The sequence below is a fragment of the Ostrinia furnacalis genome, unplaced genomic scaffold (genome assembly GCF_004193835.3).
Source record: "Ostrinia furnacalis isolate ACB-3 unplaced genomic scaffold, ASM419383v2 OfSCF4891, whole genome shotgun sequence".
Lineage (NCBI taxonomy): Eukaryota > Metazoa > Arthropoda > Insecta > Lepidoptera > Crambidae > Ostrinia > Ostrinia furnacalis.
Genome location: NW_021135130.1, coordinates 10,659 through 33,005, shown reverse-complemented (window position 1 = coordinate 33,005; position 22,347 = coordinate 10,659). Strand labels below are relative to the sequence as shown.

The 22,347-nt window shown below is 34.3% G+C and overlaps 3 protein-coding genes across 3 annotated transcripts; 2 read left to right on the top strand and 1 right to left on the bottom strand.

Moving 5' to 3' along the window:
- Positions 1 to 650: 650 nt before the first annotated feature.
- jeb (low-density lipoprotein receptor domain-containing jelly belly protein) lies at positions 651 to 3,749 on the top strand. Its single transcript, XM_028314670.1, has 3 exons — positions 651 to 660; positions 889 to 1,049; positions 2,379 to 3,749. Exons 1-3 carry the CDS (start codon positions 651 to 653, stop codon positions 2,436 to 2,438), a joined length of 231 nt encoding a protein of 76 aa, XP_028170471.1. The 3' UTR covers positions 2,439 to 3,749.
- Positions 3,750 to 7,266: 3,517 nt separating this feature from the next.
- Ufl1 (UFM1 specific ligase 1) lies at positions 7,267 to 11,249 on the bottom strand. Its single transcript, XM_028314671.1, has 7 exons — positions 11,097 to 11,249; positions 10,903 to 10,992; positions 9,791 to 10,776; positions 9,268 to 9,709; positions 8,602 to 9,060; positions 8,108 to 8,319; positions 7,267 to 7,400 (listed from the first exon to the last, which is right to left on the bottom strand). Exons 2-7 carry the CDS (start codon positions 10,983 to 10,985, stop codon positions 7,282 to 7,284), a joined length of 2,301 nt encoding a protein of 766 aa, XP_028170472.1. The 5' UTR covers positions 10,986 to 10,992; positions 11,097 to 11,249; the 3' UTR covers positions 7,267 to 7,281.
- A 1,098-nt stretch (positions 11,250 to 12,347) lies between these two features.
- kar (monocarboxylate transporter 10-like protein kar) lies at positions 12,348 to 21,628 on the top strand. Its single transcript, XM_028314669.1, has 4 exons — positions 12,348 to 12,900; positions 18,293 to 19,411; positions 19,498 to 20,971; positions 21,112 to 21,628. The coding sequence occupies exons 1-3, from the start codon at positions 12,639 to 12,641 to the stop codon at positions 19,551 to 19,553; spliced, it is 1,437 nt and encodes a 478-aa protein (XP_028170470.1). The 5' UTR covers positions 12,348 to 12,638; the 3' UTR covers positions 19,554 to 20,971; positions 21,112 to 21,628.
- The last annotated feature ends 719 nt before the right edge of the window (positions 21,629 to 22,347 follow it).

The following is a 22,347-nucleotide window of genomic DNA, read 5'->3' as shown; positions in this document are numbered from 1 at the left end:
TTCGAACTCCTTATAGTAGAGTTACTTTCATATATCTAATTGAGCTATCCTCACTTATTACTTACCTAGGTACTGTTCGTGCTGTTACTGTAGGTACAAGTCTCTTAAGATTATTTTTGCGACGTCTTCCTAAAATTTTACATACGACAATACTTCTCACCCTCTGTTTATTTTACAGCGTCGCGCAACATTGACTCTTGCTACGATTAGGTAGGCATAAGTCTCGCGACGCCTCAAGCGTGGCCTCGCAACGCCTCAGGGCGCCCCGGTTTAACCCATTCACAGTCCATAACGAAAAATATAGTAAAATAACAGCAGATTCATTGAGTATGAAGTCGAATACGTCAATGTGTTTGCTGACATGACAGCACAAAAACTACACAAACTATCGATAGCGAGTAAAGTAAACTTTCAAGTTAACCTGTGTAGTTTTTTCAAAAACTATTCGATGCTTTAAATATGCTATCGATTGTAGTAAACCAATACAAGTTTCCAATAGTAACTCTTAGCAATAGTAGCGCTACAGAAGAATGTGAGCTAAAAAGTTTACGACATAGACTGGTTCTCAAAATTATTTAATTTTCGTCTAGACTGCCATTTTGAAAATAAATTATTTTTCAGAGCCCCAATTTTTTAACACTAATTCATCGATGTTATGCAGTAAGTCCCCGCAGATTACAGGTTTTTGACGGCCGATAGTTTAACGGGCTATGGAAGTAAGTAGGTACGAATTACGACGATTGTGTTTTTGTGGATTTGGCCATTTTGTCATATAAATTAGAAGCCTATAAAAAGTGTTGTCTGCAGAGACTTAATTTCAGTGAAAGTATTACGACACAAGCTTAAATGTTAAGAATTGTAGATTTTAATCTTTTTTTTTGTTTCCAGAGTGCCCACCAGCCGCGGACGGCATGGAGCGGTTCGCGTGCCCCACGCCGGACCGGCAGGGCCGGTACCGCTGCATTGATGACCACGTGCTCTGCGACGGGTTCATCGACTGCCCCAGCGGCGAGGATGAAGACCGGCAGGCCTGTATGTTCTACAAAACGGTACGTTTACCTTTCCATCACTTGCAGCTGACGCCATTGGAACAAAGCAATTTTTGTACGATAAAAATCTACGCAAACAGAATGAAGTCTCAGTATCGTAAACAATACCTACTTTTCTTTGCGATTGAAAATACACCAAATACAGTTGGATCTTAAATTCTCAATGTGATTCGGCTTTCGATGGTGGAAAAATTGCCAGGTTCTAAAGACGTGAACTAAATGTTTTACCATCACATACTTAGTAGATAAAGACATCGCCACTTTGCTATTTGGTAATTGTCCAAAGATTTATTTATTTATTTATTATTTATTTATTTTAATCATTCGTCGAACATGATTTTTCGACTGTGACGCTGGGTACAACTACCTACTGATACCTAGGTAAAACCTGCTGAAATTACACGAGTTCACGTCTTACTTGATTCTTTATTTCGAAAAATCATGTGTTAGATACTTACGAGTATTTTAAAGACAGAACTAGCATTAGATAGGTATCTAACATTCACTTCAGGAAAGAAAGCATATTTTCACATTTTCGTAATCCTACTTCCATTTTGCAAAGGCTTAAAAGCCAGCCGTCTGCCTGAAATTTCTCTTTACTAGTAGTAGGCTTAATGAGCCTCCATAGACATCTAACTACCCTCGATCGACAGCTCAGTGCATTACTTACATCTGAATGTATTATAGTCAGCTAGCTATTCCGTCTGTGTGTTAAGTCTGATCTGATTCATTTAATCCATCCAGCAGACGCCTACGAATTGGTATTCGGTAACTATCCATTTTCATCATTAATAAATCACATGCCATTAAGCTTGGCAGTAAGATAACCTGTGCAACTTGATACCGGAAACTTACCGCTGCCAAACCCAGGACTCGGTGGTTTTAGAGGTGAGGGGATAATGGCCGCCTGCTGGTTTCAAGCTTCCGATTCATAACCTTATCAAATATCCGGTCCATTAAAAGTTCACTACTTTGTGAAGGTCGATTCAAAACAACATTAACGTAGGTAGGTACCTACGTCGAATTATACCTAAGAATTTGAAATACAATTTTCTTAGTAAGAGTTAACTACTTCAACGCCTACTTTGTCTGTAGAGTCAAATTAAAAATTAATTAACTACTATTAATAACTTGTAATATTACATAATAATCGAAGGAAATCACTTTGCCTTTCTTATAGCGCTCGTTGATCCGCCTACGCATAACCTAGATTGCTTTCCTTCGTTCAACAACAAGAGTTATAACTTATAGACGTAAATTTTAGACTGAGACTAAATAAAGGCTCTCATTTCTCGTTTGTTATTGAATTTTAATTGGTTTCTGTTTCAGACGAAGGCCCACCTAGACGTCCTGGCCGACGCGCTGCTCCGGTGGGCGCGCGGCCGCTAAGGACCGACCCAGGACCCCGACCCTCTAGTGCTCCAACATTCCGCTAGTTCCACACGGACCCTATGATTATGAATTGACACTCGATCGACCGGTACAAGTGCTCTCCCGCGATCAGTGCTAGCTGCGAAATCCCACTCTGAACACACTCGGACGCAACCAGGAAAGATACACGTAGACGCGTTGAACGTAATGAAACATATCAAGTAGTGGTGCAGCATACGCCAAAACCATGACCACATAAAGTGTAGTGTAAGGTTTCAGGCAGCGAACAGTCGCGACAGCTCCGATGCGTATGCGTTGAAACTAACGAAGTGATGCGTGCGATCTGGTTTCGTCCCGATTAAACCTTTCCGCAGCTGATTTATTTTCCAAGTATTTCGTACCTTCTAGCACTTATTAACTAAAATGTGAGACTGGTAGTCGACATTGTTAGTCGTAGAACATATACATAAATATTTTAGATTAATAGTTCTTCATTTGACGAAACATAAATGTTTATATCCGTTTGTTGAAATATTTATTCACTTTATGTATGACTATATTAAGTTACGATATTCCTTATTATGATGAGGGTTGTAAAATAAAATAAGAGAACTCTAAGAATGTGTACATAGGTATATTGTATTAATTTGTAATTTATTTAGTTAACTATTCGGCCTATACTTGAAGAGCTGCGCCTTCTGGGCACTCGGACCTCAAGCGGCCGCTGAAGTCTTTCATTCCTTGGTACGGGCACTTCAACATTGTTTTGTGGAAAACGCTTGTGTAAGGAGAGCATTTAATATATTTTAACATAACATAAAATCTCAAATATAGGCAGCTATTATTGTTAAAATGTTAATCCATAATATGTACTATAAAATTCATTTATTTATTTAGACATATTGTATCTATTAAAGTAATAAGAACATTCGTTGTAACTTTTCGTACAATTAGCACAAAGTTAGAGTTTTGACTGAAAGTGATCATTGTTGTCGAGTGCCGAAAAAGTCTGAACAGCTATGTGCCGGCTCTAGTCAGTAATCAGTTCCTACTTATTGTTTTTCTACTGATTGTTTATTTGGCTAGTTCAGTATATGTACGTCTTTGTCGTTTTTCTACAAGCTAATTATTTTTAAATCCACGCAGGCCATATTATGTAATCACTCATACATTATTACACGCACATTTATTTAAGACCATGGCCCCTGATATTATAATTTAAATTCAGTTTTTTTAAAAGAATTTATTGGTATTGATTTGAAAAATATTGTGATTTTTACACCTTCTTACAAAATCAGTAATTGAAATACAACACTACCAAAGAACATAAAGAAGGATAATTTAAACTGTCTTAAAAACTACTTTGCCTAAGCTCATTTTTATAGAGATTTTTTTTTCAGCATAGTGTATAAATTATTAACTTACCCGTATACAATTAATTTCAATCTGCTAATTTAGTATTTTAGTCACCAATTAAATACTAGCATTATTTTAAATAAGGAACACCTATTAATGTTCACATCCGCAAGTAAATAAATTTAAGGCATATTATTACTAAAATTATATTATAAAAAATAAGCTTAGATATATTATTAGTGTGGATAACCACCTAAAACATTAGTAGAATAGGTGTGTAGATGATAGAGGATAGAGACATTGTCTATAAATGTATAACAAAATTATTATATTCTTGGAATTTAGATTAATGTATGAATTAGAAAATATTTGTCTCAGCATTATTGTTTTCTTGATACTATAACCAAATTGCACAAAATTACTGCATTTATTAAAATTAATTAGTATAATTTAACAGCACCCATATTTTATAGCGGTAGATTACATGGATCTCATTTGGTCATGAAATTATATTATTGGATAAGAAGTGGATGTGAACGTTTAATAGTGCTGATAGCTCGTGTTAGAGATTCCGGAGGCACATCAAAGCAATGGCTAGTAAGTTAAGTTTATAAAGTCGCATACATCCAATAGAAGGTTACACAATATAAAGATGACTAATACCGGATAAACACCGCTTTAGTCTGTTAGAACGTGAGTTCTTGAGCCATCAGACTCTGCGGTATTTATGAAATTCGAAATTTCCCGACAAGTAAAATCACCGTTATTATAAAACTATTAATTTCTCAAATTACGTAAATTCAAGTAGGCTGCTTTGATGTTAATCTCTTGCAAGACTTATCGCCGTTCCAGTGGTTTTGTAGAAATAGATAGAAGTTTGCCATTTTTAATTTGATCTCCTTGATAATTAATTAATTATTATTTTGAAAGTATCGTACAATTTGTCCCGAGGAATCCCGTTAACTTAACCATGAATATGTAATCAATAATTTATGCACGTATCAATACCAAGAGATTCTTTTATTTAAAATAAGTTTTCAGTATTAATTTATCATTTAAATGTCAAAAACATATTTTATTCTGTACTAAATTGAGATCATGATAGTAGTTTTCGTTATTCCGTTGTGTGGGATTACACGTTTAGCCACTCGGACCTCAGACTTCGGCGACTATCGTTCATCATCACACATCATTCGTGCGCGTGTTATCTTCTCGTTATGTGGTATGACGTGTATTATTTTCTAAGTGTAAATGTTTTATTAGGGAGGAGAGTAACGCTATTATAATACATTAATGTAATTGCACTCAAAATTTGCCTGTTTCGTATGTGCACAGCAATTTATTGTGATATTTTAAATACTATAGGTTAAGACGCAAATCACGATCTCGAGAATAGACTATGTACCTATCAATGTGATTATTATTAATTTATATATTATATTATAATTATGTATCTACAGTTGTAAGTCTGTATTAAATACGGACTGAACGTATTATCTGTTTGGGCTTTCGGACATCTCCAGGGTTATTTGCGTATTCGAGAGAAGCATAATATGTATTTGTTAAAGCGATTATAGATTACTGTTCCCGTTGCTTTCGTAATGTTTCGCCGTTTCAGTCAATTTGTGTACGTATGTATTGTACCTATGTGTAGGTAGATTACGTCGCTATCGTCCGGCGCGCGCGCCGCGACCACGCACTTTCATCGCACACCCTCACTATTATATTTATCTAATTATTGTTACAATATAATATGTAAGCACAGACTATGAGCACAATTTCTCTACACGTATCGAGTATTTATAAAATAAATCGTTTCTAGTCACTTTTATAACTCGCAACGTATTGCGATTGGAAGGATGCCTAACTACATCTCTGCTGTAAGAGGTGGAAGAAAGCTCATTAGATCTTCCGAACCCAGTTCAAATTACATAATGTAATAATATCTATTTGTCATAAATTCATAACTGTACTTATACCTACCTAACAATCTCGCTCAAATGGGAGAGAACTTAAGTACTTCAACTAACTTTACTGTTGAAGAGTAATATTTTTAGATGTCACACTTGTAGTAATTAAAACACAAATAATTTAATTTGGTCAATTATAGAATCACACAAAATTTTCGTAAAATTTTTCCGCTGTCAAAATTAAATATATGTAAAGCATTTTCCTGAAGAAACCGCAACTTCTGCCGTTTTCCTTGATGATATTATTTAAAAATGCAAACTATTTTTGTAGATACATATATTTAATTCATTACCACTAGATAGAGATTTAAAATAGGTATATTTTCTCAAATGTTACGTTTTGCCAAAAATAACATATTTAACTTTTCTGACCGCACAAACTGGTAAGTTGTTGGAAACTAGACAATCTCACGCGCAATCTTGTCATTTGTAGTGCAGACGGCAACAGACCGCTCGGCGCGCTCGGGCGAACGCTCGGCCGAGCGCTGGACGAATGCTCGGGGGCGGCCGCGAGCCGCGGGCCGCAGGGCCGCTCCCACTCGTATAACACCAACTCTCTCGGTTATATTCCCAGTTTTCGACCGTGTCACTGATGGGTTGCATACGCTGAATATGTGCAGGCAACTCATATGGCGATAATCTTATAACGACTACGCTATTTTGTAGGCGTAATATACTTTTGGACTATTTATTATGTATTGTTAATTACTATGTATGTTGTATTAAGATAAAAAATTGAAAAACAAAAATAAATGTTAATAAATGCCTCAGCCAGATGAAAGAAGTGTTTCATTTACGTATCAATCTATATCAAGTATTCATAATTTGTTTGAACAAAAAGTTCAATTAGAAAACAACCAACAATTCGAATTTGTAGTTTATATTTACGTAAACACTAAAACCATTCATAACAATTAAAACAACGAATCAAATGAAATGACAAAAGTTGGCTTGATAAAGATCAAGTTAACTTTTGTTTGGAACTCGAAAAGGGCCTTGCCCTATTATCATTGGTCCTATCACAGAAATGATTAATGTATTTACCTACATACTTTTTGTGCTCTTTGAACTCATACATAATTTAAATGTACGTTTTTTTAGACCAACAGACTGCGTAATAAAAATAATTTTAATAGTGTCATAAAAAAATATTTTTATGGCATTGATTAGGTACCTGGTTTTCCTAAATAAATAAATAAATTAATTAATAAAATCGATTAAATATGTACACACGGCCACATTGTTAACTATCCATTTCCGTTTTTGCTCTCGCTCTCATCAAATGGGGAATCTTTGCGATAGAACGAGACGACATGACAGGCAATGGATAGTTAAAACTGTTGCCGATGGTACTTATAAATGATATTGAGTTTACTAATTCTCATCTTACTTCTACTACTTATTTGGAGCCATAGGATGGCAATTAAAAATAATTCAATATTTTTTATACCAAAATCCATTTTATTGTAAGATAAAATATACATAGGCTTGAGTAAATAAAATAATGTCTCTTTATATACATACGGGTATAAATCTCACTTTTGCTTTTTAATCTCTTGGACCGTATTCTTCAGGGCAGGCAGCAGTTCCTTTAGTTTGTCCTCGACATCAGTTTTCTCTTCGTCAGATGCAATAAGATATTTAGTAACCAATTCTGAAATATAACATTCAAGAAATTAGAAACAGACCTTCGTTATAGATTTTAATTCGTAATATTGCGTACGACTTTATTTTATCAAAATCGTTACCGAATTTCGTAACATTCGTCACAGAATATTTTAGTGACAAATTCAATTTAGCAATCGCTTCACGGAGGGAACTGTAGTTTATTAGGTAATCGCTAGACGAACTTTAGTTCTAAAGTTACCGCTAGTCTAGGATGGTAGGTACATATTTGCCAATTCAATCTCGCCTTTAAAGAGGCCCGGATTATAATGTTCGGGAAAGACAGCAGCAGGCAGCGAATTCCAGTCCCTAGCTGTTCGCATTATAAAAGAGAATTAAAACTGTCACGAAGGGGCCACGGGCCTAGGGGGCAGGCAGGGTAGTCAGGACATGTCCGTATCGAAATGATAAACTACCCGCTAAAATAATTACTGTCGACATGTCTTGAGTCGAATGTCGTTTCCATTTGATTCAGTTTTGAACTTCGGCAGCTGGAAGTTTTGGGAGCCACGAATATTTTCGAGGCAGAAAATAAGAACTAACAATTATTATTAGACTGGGACAAGACTTAAAAGAGAGAAAAAAAATTAGGAAAAACATACAATGAATCCAATGCAGCATTTTTGCAATCTTTAACACAGGTAAGATTAAGAAAGTGATAAACCTCAACAAAAAAGCAATCTTCATTAAACTAACCTTGGCACTGCTGCAAGTGTTCAAAATGTTCTTCTTTGACGTGCGTCTTCAGGAGCGCCACTATAGCAGGCACTTGTCTCCCGGACGCGTGCAGCATATTTTGAGTCACGATGGTGAATATCGCCAGCACGGCTATATGCAGGCTAAGGGCTGGATCATCGCAATTTTCTAGCTCTGCTATCAGTTTTTCTCTGTGATTTTGTATCAGTAGCCTGTAAAAAATATACTCATTAATCAAACATGCAAAAGCATACACAGTCAAGTATCTACTACAGATTTATAGCTAAAGACCGTAATTTTGGCATTACTATTTCAATCAGAAGACGTCCATTGCTAGACAAATGCCTCCCTCAAAGGTTTCTACAATGGCCGTTCCTATGCTGCCTGCATTCAGGTGCATATCCATGTAAGTTTTAGCATTAGGTGAACTATTATTTCTGTGTACTTGAGTCTAAAAGTAGATTTAAGTGTTCATAAAGCAATATTCCACTTACTTGTCCTTCTTCTTGTCCACTTTCTTCAAAATCATGCCACATGCTGAGAGACACACATCAATAGCTTGATAGAACAACTCAATGTTCTGTTCAGAGAGTGTAGCATTCAATGCCGACAATGGCTTCTTGTATTCATCTGACAGGTCTTTTAGAATCTTATTCCTTTGTTCCACTGAGAGCACATCAACTTGAACAGACAGGTTGCATTGATTGGCTGCATATTTACAGAATTCAGCGAGAATGTCGCCACCTAAGCTCTTTAAAAGATACTTTATGAATTGGGTTTGTTGATCAGGTGGGAATGATTTCAATCCCTTTTCATACAGCTTTATATCATTCACTAAAATGTTGATTTTATCTTGAGTAGAAGTGTGAGTCTGCTTTCTGTTCTGGCTGGCATCTTGGAGAAGTTTTTCTGCAGTTTCCTTTGCTATTGACAAAGCAGTTTGATTAAGGCTCCTGGAATAAAAATTGACAATATTAAAATATAAGATTTTTAATTTTCTCGTTCCATTTCGACTTAAATAGAATAGCCGTGAGTACTTAATGTAACTCATTAATAAATGTCGCGTTAAGACCCGTGTCTTTCTATTTAAGTCAAAATTAAAATATTACCTCTGACCTCTGATAAGTTTATTAAAATTATGATGTTTATTGTTGGCTTACCCTTGAAGATATTCTGCAATTGGCGTAATTAAATCATCAAGGCCTTCGTTTTCTAATGTTTCTTTGATTATGCTCTCTACATCATCAACAGTGATGATGTCTAGAGTAGTTTCCGATTTTTTAGCCACGTTAGATGCGTCATCTGAGTCAGAATCGTTAGCTGCATGTTTAGATGATCTTTGATGTTTCTTGACGGCTTTAGTTTTGGTTTCCCGACCCTGGCTGCCACCACCAGCTTTTCCTGATGCTGCTTTCCTTCTTCGCTCTTCCCGTCTCTCTGCTTTTTGATCCACATGACTGTGACTATTCTCAGAAGATTTACTGAGTTGTTTTTCCAAAAAGAACTGTTGGTACTTCCCAGATTTAACAACCTCTTCAGCTTTTTTCTGTGTCACTGACATACAACTTTGCTTCAAACTTTCAATGTAGCTGTTACTAAATACTGCAAAAAAATGTAATGATTACCAGCTTTGTTTAATATACTAGTATATTATTATGTAATTGATAACTTATATTTACTTACCAGTATTGTCAAACAAAGTAGTCGACTTCGAATTATTCTTCAAAAGTGTGTCTAGAACATTTTCAATATCTGTACTAGATAAGACAGAAGGTAATAAAGAAACTACATCTAAGTAACTTTTCGATGCTATGCATTCTTCCAGCGCAGTCTCTAACTGCTGCATAATCTGGGCACCAATTGCACAGGTGCTAAGAAATGTTAAGTTTTCATTTGTAAAAATCCTCTTCACATAGCCTTTGGGGTCTGATATTCCCAACCTGGACAGAGCATCATATTCCAAATAGTTGTTTTGTTTGTAAAAACTGACCACCCAGTCGTTTTGTGATTTAGTGTAACAAGATGGCACATACAAAGCACCCGCCTGTCGTCCCGTCAAGACTCCAGGTGCATTCAACTGGTCAAACAACGACATAAACAAGCGATCAGCCAGATTGCAGTGATTAATTATAACCGCAACAGGGGTCGGCTTCAACAAACCCATCAAGGCTCCACGGATCTTCGCTTTAGTTCTTGTAATATACTCTTCCGTATAGAAAGTCCTCGGCTCTGAAGAATCTTGTTTGCCAATAATTATTTTTCCCAGATATTTTTCAAGCACATTATGTTGAAGTAATTCAGCAGGCAAATCATATTGTAAAGTTAACTCTCCTACTGATATTTGACCTTGTAATTGTAATTTTTCATTTATCTCCCTTGCAATTTTTTCAAGATAATAATTAGCAATTAAATAGCCAGACACTAGCTGAACTTCTTTTCCTTTGACAATATCTGCAACACTTGCATTGATTTGATTTAAATCAACACTTAATTCTTTAGCTAGGTCTACAGTGTTGATTCTACCACCATGCACATAAAGTTCATCTTTTATCTCCTTTGTAAGCTGCTGAGACGTCAAATATTCTTTCCCGTCAGTAGTAAAAATAACATCAATGAGTTTTAACTCTATCAGTTTTGTTACAATCTCCACACAATTTCTTTCTGATAACCTGTAAGAAATATTTAAGTAAACAAAAATCATATTTTAAGCATTTGTTAATATTATAAGATGTATGCAGAGTTCATCCGATTGAAAAGGAACTAAGTATTTAGACTAAGTATGGAATTGAACCTACCTCTGGGCAGTAGAGCTTAATTGAGCTTTTTGAAAATCCGCTGCTAATCGTTTTATTTCATCCCAATCAGTCGAGGGAGCCATGATTAAGCTGAAATCGAAAAGGTATTCGTATAATATTGAGTAATAAATTCAGAAATTAGTTTTGTATGATGAAAATAATTAGTAGACTAGATTTGATTTTTTGAAGGTTACCCTTTTATATTTTCAGCTGTCTGGTTAAGTCACACAATTAGCGTTAACAGTAACTTAATGACAAAATGTAACGTAATAATTTATTTAATAGAATAAATTAATAAATATGTACGACGTCAGCACCATACAGCAAAAAAAAACAGCTGGGTACTGAGAGTGACAGATGGTGACAGACAGACAGTCATGGTGACGTTGACACTAAACGTCAACTAGTGAGGTGCGAAGTACGAAACATGTAGTCATAGTCATGGTCATAGTACCGGTTAATTGAGGTAGATCTCGGCGAAAACAATACTCTTGGAAACTAAATTTTGCTAATCGGTAGTCCTTTACTCACTTGTCAGTTGTCTTTTAAGTCCGGTGTCTAGTCCGTGTTTTGCCCCACACAATCAACAAAAACATGTCAACATTCAATAATTTTTCTAGGCAATTTTGTTGAATCTTGATATGTTTTTGTTGGTTGTGTAGGGCAAAATACGTGATGAAGACTCGAATTTAACTACAAAATTCTTTTCATAATAATAATATGTATTGATGTAAGGTAATATACTCTTGATGGGCATTTGGGTATAGTAACGATATTATTAATATGAGCACATTTTTAAATCTATATATATAAAAGAAAGTCGTGTTAGTTACTCCACTTATAACTCAAGAACGGCTGAACCGATTTAGCTGAAAATTGTCAGGGAGGTAGTTTAGAGCCAGGAGAAGGACATAGGATACTTTTTATCCCGTTCGAAATTAAAAAAAATGTCTGCTTATTTATTGCCATTAAGGCGGAACAAAGTTCGCCGGGTCAGCTAGTATTACATAAAAACAATTTGATTTGGATGAGATTTAAAATGTATGCCAGCATTGCCAGCACATAAGCGGTTAATCGAATCGGTTTTATTTGTAACATACCAACATCACTATGTTTGGGGGCGTTTGGCCGAAAATAGCGCTTGTTAGAAATTGTTAGCAAAATGGCGATCGCCATGGCAACCAACGAAAACTTTAGCATGGTTTTCGGCGAGGACACGTTTGCTAACTTTAAAAGTAACGTTTTCCTATAAATTTTTTGCAGTGATAGCACTTACCGTTAAAAGGACGCCATTTTTTTACTAGCGCTAGCTAGCGCTATTTTCGGCTAAACTCCCCCAATCTCAGCTGACATTGACAGCCTAACTGTCACTGTCACAGCAGGCAGGAAGGATCCTTCCTCGTTCAAACTCGCCTCTTTTTTTATTCAAGCAAAAAGTCACTTGGTTTAATTTTACTTTAGTTAGTAGTTAGTAGTTCGACAGCCGCGTGATACTACTGTAGCGTTAGTAAATTGTTACGCGGCTCTAATCGTTAAGTTATCAATTAGTTTTGATTACTTCTGTGCTTCAAAAACAGCTGATAAGTGACTATCTGCGGAATATCTAGCCATTCATTATTAGAATGTTGAATAATGCCTTATCTTAACTGTGAATTAACTTCTTGACAATAGATTTTGAAGCACGTGTATTATCAGCGGAAGAGTATCAACTAACAGCTCAAAAATAAACATCGGTGATGTTAGAGAAAATGGAATTTGAGCCAAGGGAAGCCACGGACTTGCTTGGTGGGAGTCAAAAGACTGAAGTTAATGGAAACCCTAACCATGCTTCTAAGAGAGGGCCTCCAGATGGAGGATTTAGAGCATATGCTGTAATGGTTGGCTCTTTTCTTACGAATGGGCTATTATTTGGCGTTATAAATTCTTACAGCGTAATATACCCTGAACTTGAAAGAAAACTGAAAGATGCAAACATACCAAACGCCGAGAGTCGCGCATGTAAGTATATTCTTTTCATTTTTATCTTTAAAAATAGTGTAATTAATCATTGTATTAACCCTACCCATAAAACTGCTTACTCCTTTTGGAATTGAGCACCAATTGTTGACTATAAGTGACTGACCTGAAAATGAAGCTTGGTTTGTATGATAACAATGATGTAATATAGAGTGTTCCTTACATTAGAGAAATTTCTGAATATTTATTGAAAAAATCAAATTGCCATTAATTTAAAACTGTTAAACCATTCCTGTTCAGTAATATTAATCATCATTTTAAAGTTTAGTATGTTAAAGAAGATAAATGATTGACACAGTTAACTTTTCAAAGTACCTAAGTATTGCATCATTAAATTAAAAAACAAATGATGAAGATTAATATTCTAAAATTCTTTTAACCTGTATTCAAATTATTTTATATTAATTGTTGTTTGATTGTTAATAAGATACTTTATTATAGGATCCTGTCATTATAACTTTATTAACTCTTCATTAGTTTAATTTTTGATAAAATTACTTATTTATTTAAGGAACACAATCAGTAACAAAATACAACCTTTCTTAACTCTAATACATCTTAAGTTTCACATCTAATACTTGCACTGATAATGAAACAATCTATACTCAAAGCATATAATATTGTGTGTTATGTGCATCAAGTCATGTCCTCTTTACAGTGTTCTTATCTGAAACTGTATGGCAATTATTTTAAACAGCCGTCTGTTACATTTATTTAAATGATATGATAAAAATGTTCGACTGACAAAGGTACAAAGTAGGCGTTGGATTTAAGGAAAATCACTTATTTCATTCTGTGCCATGATAATATTGTTATAACTAGGAGAAAATATTTCATTTAACTAGTATTTAAATGTACAAAATAAAATAAACAATCAATAGTTATCTACATATAAGTATGTGACAAGTAATTAAATTCATAGGTATAGCCAGTACAGCAAACAGCACTTTTAACAACTGTAATTACCTGTTAAATAGATTTTTGTAATTAACTATTATCTATAATTTACATTCCTAGAGGTAGGTACTTACCTCCAACAATAAATTTTGAGAGAAAGTAATTCTTTTTACCTTCTTGAAATTCAAAGTTTTCATGTGAAACTTTTTAATTTATTAGTGCTTTTTTCCTATGATGCAAATTTCGGCACGCGTTCGTATTTGGTATATAATCACGCTGCTGGTTGCAGATAAAGATAAAGATATTTATTTACATAAACATGTGTGAAAACATATTACAAAGCAACATGATTTGGTCTTACAGTTTTAACAGGTGATAGGTACAACATGTTTTACCAAGATATTGGCATGTAAATGTAATGCAGGAAGCCCGCATAACGGGAAAACATGTCTACACTAATATTATAAAGAGGAAAACTTTGTTTGTTTGGTTGTAATGAATAGGCTCAAAAACTACTGGACCGTTTTTAAAAATTCTTTCACCATTCGAAAGCTACATTATCCACGAGTACCTAACATAGGCTAAATTTTATTTTGGAAAAAAATAGGGTTCCGTAAAATATGTAGATAATGTAGACCACGCGCGCGAAGCCGCGGGCGGAAAGCTAGTGAAATAATAAAATGCGGGCAACCCGCATGCGTACCAGAACCGCACGTGAGCCGAAATCCGCATCACAGAAAAGAGGCACTACTGTCTTTGTATAAAATATCATAATCGTTAAACAATGACTTAAAAGTGTCCTCTTTTAAATTCAAACATATTTTAATTAAGAAAAAAAATCACATAACTTTGCAAAGTATTTGCTTACGACCATGATTGTTGGTCTTATCTGGAGCATATAAATGTATATAAATTAACTACTATTATTTATGAACCAGTCATAAATTATTCTTTAGATTTCGTTCGATTGTTAATTGTATCTTGAGGAAAGTTAAAGTACGACACTTATTATATTACTTATAGGTACAATATTCTGCTTTAATCATCGCCATTTTGTAGTAAACCACAATCTTGAACCTATGTACCTAGGTAACATAGGTAATGGTAAACCAACCCGGTGCGGCGGTCATACAATGTCCTATTACTATTCGACGCAGATAGAACAATTTATATCACTAGCTTTCCGCCCACGGCTTCGCCTGCTTGGAATTTTGTCTGTCACAGAAAGACTATCGCGCGAGTCCCTCTTTCAAAAACCGGGATAAAAACTACCTATCCTATGTCCATTCCCAGGACTCAAACTATCTCTATGCCAAATTTCATCAAAATAAGTTTCTCGTTTTTCTCTGAGGCCTGTGCTAGTCTCCATACAAAATCAAAATCTGTCACGTTAATTATATTTGAAAAGATTCTAATTAATCTAGCTGGAGTGCAGTGCAGTATCTAGTTTTTAAGGTAATTGGTGTACCTGTTTACGTCAAACGTATGTAGGTAATATACATATTTTAACACATATTTGAGGAACCTACTTACCTATTGCAATAACGTCATTATCCTTTAACCTCCAGAATGTTAGGAAAACAAGCAAAGATCATAATAAAAAACTCGTTACAGAAACGAGCATCTTGTAATTTATTTTGAACAGTTTGTTTTTCATAAGTCTTTGTTTTTTAAACGCCAGTACCTAAAGTTCGCTATGATTATTTGTATATTTACGCTACCATTGAATTAAGATACCAAAAAGATAAATGTTTGAACTCATTGACACCAAGTTTTACGATTATGATAGTAAGTAGGATGTTTTTATTCATAATCGCGTAAATAAATGGCTTCAGTATCAGCAGTTCAGTTCTTTACACCAAAATCCAAAATCCATCCTAGAACAGACAGGATAATACCTACCGAAAATGTGACTTCCAGGAATCTTGCGAAGTATTGCGAGTGTGAACGCTTCTTCAAACATCTCACAAGTTATATTAAGGTCCAAATTAAGCTTGCATTATGACGTCGGTAAAAGAATCCATAGAAATTACAATAACGCAAATTAGTCACACTCATAACCCCCCTCAGGGATTCGAACCAGTAAGTTTTTAACCGCATGGGCCGTTAGGTCTACGAGACAATTACCCAAGTACTTGTACTAATGTTTAAATTACTCTTTCGAGAATTCTGGACTAACTGGAACTCAATTGAAGTGCAATCGTCATTTGTCCCAATTTATGTGATAGAGCTGACTACCAAAATAATGGATTGGATGTCTTGAAACGTGGCAAGATTCAAACCTTTCTTAAGTTTTTATAAGATACTTTTATCTAAAAATTCAAAAAGTTTAGGAGTCAATAAAAACGAGCATAAAAGGAACGATTAAAATATTATCTCCGAATGTTAAGATTTTGTCTATCAATGTTAACCATTGACTTAATATGGAATTTAGACTAAAGGTCTAATTGTTTAAGAGCAGGCGGCGCCGGCGCCGATAAAGCGCAACTGGATATGCATGCACTGATAAGGTCCAATTAGTTCATAAACATTAATAAGTTAAATTATGATAACCACAAAAGACATAGCTATACATGTAGGATGAGAGATGATTGTTATAACATACCTTTTCATTCCAACATTTTTGCCAAATATTTTTGCAAAAATACTAAAATGTATTTTTTAAGAAACAAACAAAACTTTTTCAACTTTTATAAGCCGACGAACACAAATTCGTCCCCATCTCTACCCGCTATACCTTGTTGCTGCCAATCTTGAGCTTTTAAGTTTTAAACAATAACGGCAAGATGTCAACGTAAAGAAGTAATGATTACCTAGTTGGATTGTAAAAAAATGTCACGTTCATTTATTGCAATAGACATCGGGCGCCGTCTGAGAGCCGGCCGGCGCCCGCGCCGAAGGTCGATTTGTTACGTCCATTACTCCATTATTCTTTTTACGCATTGTCGTTTGTACCTTGGCCTTCGTCAATTTTGATGATTCTTTTACTCGACTTCAGGATGGACAAATGACACGTGACTTGCCTATTCAATCTCAAAACTTCTGAATAATCAATTTTCTATGCTGCTGCATGACTATCGTATTACAATATCATAAATAGGAGCCATGTGGGTGTCAAATTGTTAATTCTTGTAATTGCGTGGTGTATACCGTTATTGATTGAACATTAACGAAATTAATAATGGAGTTGCATATCTTTAATACAGAGTTACTAATGCCTAATTAACTGTACTTATTACTTTAGTTTAAAATCAAACTTAAAAACAACAATCATAAAATATTACAAACTTAATCATTGCCCACATCCATGACCTGGAGTTGTTAGCCTATTTTTAAATTTTAATTAGTTGAAAAATATCGGTTATAACTAAAATATGTTTATGTACCTATTAGATAACAAAATTAGTTAATTACTGCACTTATACAGTGCCTTAATCGTTCATCACTATGCAGTGATAGTAATTTTGTTTTATTTCAAAATATAAACACGATAATATGCGATAACCGATATTAAGAATTTTATTAAGATTTTACATACTCTACAAAGGATTTCTCTTGTTTTAAAAACATGTTTTAAATTAATCCTAAATTAGGTCTATGATTGACTTACTTACTTACTTCTTACTCGTAAATACAAATATAATTTTTCTGAAGAGTGTTTTTTTGTAATTGCCGATGAAACCTTATTCTTTTATTGAAACCGTTTTAGTCAATTTTACGTCAGTTGCGAGAATATCCTATGACGTAGATGAAGCCGCATCTAAAGTTAAATAATAACATTTCTGCATGCCCCACCACGTTCAATGCGGAAAGATCTATCTTCTGGTGGTAGGCGACGTGGTGACCTGATTAAATTACGAGACATTGTGTGTCGTTTGAAAACTGTCTGTCGGTCACAAATTTAGAACTTCTGGCTTCACAGAAATATACTCTTTCACTTATGAAATAGGTTAGGTATTAAATAATACAATTAATGTTGTAGTCGTAGCAATAATAAATATTAGGTAAAACGTGATATGGGTAACGAAAGATGTGTTCTAAAACATATTTAGTTAGTTATAAAGCAGTGTATACACAACCTTGTAATTATGCTATAAATCTACGGCGATAAAATCATATCATCAATCAAATATTTATTATTATAGCACATAACTTGTTATCTACCTCCTCGATACACTACACTTTTGAAATATCACAAAGATGGCATTGGAGTGTCCAGCAGTCAGTATACTCCAAGTAGAGCTTATTAGCTTACAATTTCAATTGTATGGCTTAAAAAAAGTCAAAGTTGATAATTAATTCGTACTCTGAAAGCAAAGATATAGTTCACAGAATAATGTCAATAACTTATTTCCTGACAGTTAAGATAAGTTAACTACGTCGCTCGTAAAGTAACGACTGTCTATTAACGAATGTAATGTTAAAAATAGGTGCATTGCTAATGTAGTTAAAATAAACTGTTTTTTTTGTTTTCCAGCTTTGGTGGGCACGCTGGCTATGGGAACTACGTTTTTCCTGTCACCGCTCTCAGGAGTTCTGACGGGCCTCATGGGTCTCCGTTTGACCGCTGTGCTTGGCGGCACAATCGCCACCGCTGGCCTACTCTTCAGTTCCTTCGTCGTTGATCACATAGACGCTCTTTGTTTCACCTACGGTATTATGTACGGCTTAGGAGCGTCATTTGCGTACACGCCGTCTCTAGCCATCCTCGGTCACTACTTCAAAAAGAAGCTAGGACTTGTAAACGGCATTGTCACAATCGGCAGTTCCATTTTCACCGTCTTCATTCCCGTTGTGATGGATGTTATGATAAGAAATCACGGCTTAGACTGGATGTTCAGACTTTTGGCATTATTCTCGTGCGGTATAGCACTTTGTGGGTTGTTATTCAACCCAACTCCATTGACGGCAGCTGAAAAGCCTATAAGGGACGACGACAGCATTAAATCTTTGCTAAAAACGATTGTCAACATCGAAATTTGGAAGAACAAGAAGTACAGAATGTGGGCATTGTGCATGCCTGTAGCCTTATTTGGTTATTTTGTCCCATATGTGTACATCAAATCTTACATCGAGAAACGTTTTGTAGACGTAGGTAACAAAAACCTACCATTACAATGTATAGCAGTTACTTCGGGAATAGGGAGACTCATGTTTGGTTATCTAGCAGATAAACCGGGAATGGATAGAATATTGTTGCAACAAATTTCGTTTTACGTTATTGGCATACTTACTATCATTATACCTTTTGTTGAGTCTTTCCCTTTCTTGGTGGCAATTTCTTTGGGTATGGGATTGTTCGACGGTGCCTTTATTGCTTTGATTGGGCCAATAGCGTTTGAGATGTGTGGCAGGAACTGTGCAGCCCAAGCTATTGGTTGTATGTTAGGACTTGCAGCATTCCCCTTGTCGATTGGGCCGCCCGTAGCTGGCCATATTTATGATTACTACAAATCTTACACTGTTCCCTTTATTTTGGCTGGTGTCTCCCCATTAGTAGGAGCTACGTTGATGTTTTTTGTCCGTTTATATCGGACTAACAATATCCAGGAAAATAATTCAAATGCGAATGGGCATCTTGATTCCGTGGCTGTTGGTGAGTTTCGAACTTATATTTCCTAGGTTTTATATTTCCTTTTACATAAAACTATAGAATAACGTTTATATTTCTTATCATTACAGGAAATTCACCGGATCCTCTACTTGGAAATAAGACTGCACAACAACCGGGCTTATAACATCAAAGAAGGAAATAATCAGGCAATAATTTATAATATTACATGAGTCGCAGTTTCATGGACTTAATAACAACAGCTGTATGAGGATTAAAACTATAGGATGGTGGTATATTTTATATTTGATTCTATACATATAATCTTTCAAGCTAAAGCTGGTTACAAATTAGAATTAGATAGATTTTATCAACAAAGTTTGGTGCCTATTAGGAGTAAAAAGTGAAAAATCTGAAATTTTTGGTATTCGATCATGTTCTACTAAATCATTCAGTATAACTGAGTGGAAATTAACGACAAATATTGTTCTATATAAGATATAGTTGTGGAACTGCATGAAATATTAAATCGTCAATTATTTTTTACGGTGACGACCTAATCGAGAAACAAATCATTTATCTTTATTATCCTACCTATACAGTACTGTTAGGTAAGCTAATACAACGTATATTTTTATTATGAACGCAGCTACATGACTTTATTATTATTTTTATTACAAAAACAATTATGTTGAGCGTGAAACGGTGCATTTTGTTTAAAATGCGGCGAGATAACAACGAGTTATACATATATTTACAATTTTAATGTGTTTTACGATTTTAAATGCATTTGCGTAGAAGTTAGTTTACGTCAATATGCAAAAAATATTCATTAGAACCTCGCGATAAAGTCTGTGCATGCACGCAAATAATGTAATTACAACGAGAATCTAATTAAATATTTCCAGTAATTAATTACATTTACGTATATCCATTTTACCTAGTTACCGATGAAGTTCCTATTCCATTTTGTTTTAGTCCAATTTATTTTATAAGTAAAAATATTTATGTTTAAGAAAATTAAGTTATACATACCTACATGTTACATAAAAATTATGTATAAGAATATATTTTTAGAAAATTGACAATACAGATTTGAAAGTGACATAATATTTAGAATGTAGAATCTCAATAATTTATTTTTTCACTTTAATAATGAAATCGAATAAAAATTGGTCCTTTTTAGCGATGTATGAAATTCGATTAATTATGATGCTTTTTAAATATATTTCGAGTGACAACACAATATTAGAAGCTTTAGCACTGTGTACCTACCTACCGTGTACGTACCTATCGAAAACTGAAAAATAAGTGCAAGGGTTTATAAAATAAAGAAACATGGGAGTTAGCTAAATATGTAGTTAATTACAACTTTGTCCACGTATTATAAAATTAGTTTTTGATTAAATAATATTAAAACTAATATGTAGTAGCTAAGCTACAGGCTCCTAAACTGAAGTGCATAATTTAGAGAGATTGATAGAATCTGCTATTGTAGAGTTCCGTAATAAACCCCAATTATTTAGCCATCTCCTTTCAAATACGATTCTTAAAGCAGATTTTTCAAATTTTGTTTGAAGAATCGTAAATTGTTATTTATTACATTTAGGGCTGATTTTTCAATCGTCGGATAACTTTTAACTGAAGAATAAGTTTGGCACATGACAGTTTCAGTATGGGAAATATGTCAAAATGACAAGTTTATTCTTCAGATAAAAGATAACTGACGATTGAAAAATCAGCCCTTAATATGTTTACACATAATATAACTCTCTATATTAAAGTAAATATTTTTTCTATCTAGGTAACTAATAAGTACTTATTGAATTTTTATGATCGATATCTTTTGTTAATGTTTTAAAAGTACATAGTTCACAGGTGTGTGCATTTGTGTGAAGTGTGCTTAGTTAATACGATACATTGCGTCTGTAGTGTGCTGTGATATGAATGAATTCATAATCAATTATTATATGGGGTACAATACAATATTATCTACGTTATCTTTAAGATCTACTTGAGGCTAATAATTACGCTATATCAATATAATGTGATTGTTATTCAAATAAAGGTCTGTATAATCGTATGGCAGGATAATATGATTTATTCTACTATTTTTGCTGCCAAGGTATAAAAAATCTTCGTGTGTGATATATTCCTTGCTAGGTTATATTTATAGGGTGTTAGGTAAAAATACATTTTATAAAATCCGATTTGTATGAAAATTAAAATAATTAAAATGAAGATATCAAATTTTCTGACTTCACCATACCATTTATATGTGCCCATATTAACATGGGCTAGTGTCGGCTCATATACCCATTTACTTAACACCCTGTATATCTACGATTTGTTAAAAATATTGGCTGTGTATAAAAGCTGGCGAAGTATGGGATCCTCCCGGCCCAAAATATCTATATTAATATTTACCGCAATAATTGTTCATACTTATTATGTTTTATGAAAAAGGGATTCATTTAAAATTTGTAATTATGAGGCACGAATTTATGTTCCTACCTCGTTTTAGTTTATTTATAGGTACTAATATTTACTTAATCTTCAATGAGCACTGTTGCAAATTTTGCTAGCATTTATGCATTCACTATTATGATGCTTTTATATTTATAATGATTGTGTATTGTTTTAGTAGTTAATCACTTTTATTTGTTGACGTTAATGTATAGGATAATGTTTAATAATATTATTATTATGTTCGACGTAATTTCATAAATGAATGTAACAATTTGTTAGTTTATCACCATCAGGTAAAATACAATGTTCATTCCAAACTAAATTAATGGCATTTTAATGTTATGAGTATTATGACCCCATTTGTTTTATATTTTTATATTGTTGGCAAAACTTGGGGCCTAGAAGTTTCACTTGGGCAAGGTTCTTTAGTCTATGATTGGCCTAAATATTATGTAGGTATTACGCCCGTATTCACAAACGTTGCTTGCTTAAGTGAAGCAGCAAATCGAACG

Coding starts and splice junctions, on each gene's coding strand:
- jeb (XM_028314670.1), top strand. Junction 1,050..2,378: donor CCTGTATGTTCTACAAAACG/GTACGTTTACCT, acceptor TTTCTGTTTCAG/ACGAAGGCCCACCTAGACGT.
- kar (XM_028314669.1), top strand. CDS start 12,639: ATGTTAGAGAAAATGGAATTTGAGCCAAGGGAAGCCACGGACTTGCTT. Junction 12,901..18,292: donor AAACGCCGAGAGTCGCGCAT/GTAAGTATATTC, acceptor TTTGTTTTCCAG/CTTTGGTGGGCACGCTGGCT. Junction 19,412..19,497: donor TCTTGATTCCGTGGCTGTTG/GTGAGTTTCGAA, acceptor TTATCATTACAG/GAAATTCACCGGATCCTCTA.
- Ufl1 (XM_028314671.1), bottom strand. CDS start 10,985: ATGGCTCCCTCGACTGATTGGGATGAAATAAAACGATTAGCAGCGGAT. Junction 8,320..8,601: donor GTGGACAAGAAGAAGGACAA/GTAAGTGGAATA, acceptor TATTTTTTACAG/GCTACTGATACAAAATCACA. Junction 7,401..8,107: donor ACACTTGCAGCAGTGCCAAG/GTTAGTTTAATG, acceptor GTTATATTTCAG/AATTGGTTACTAAATATCTT.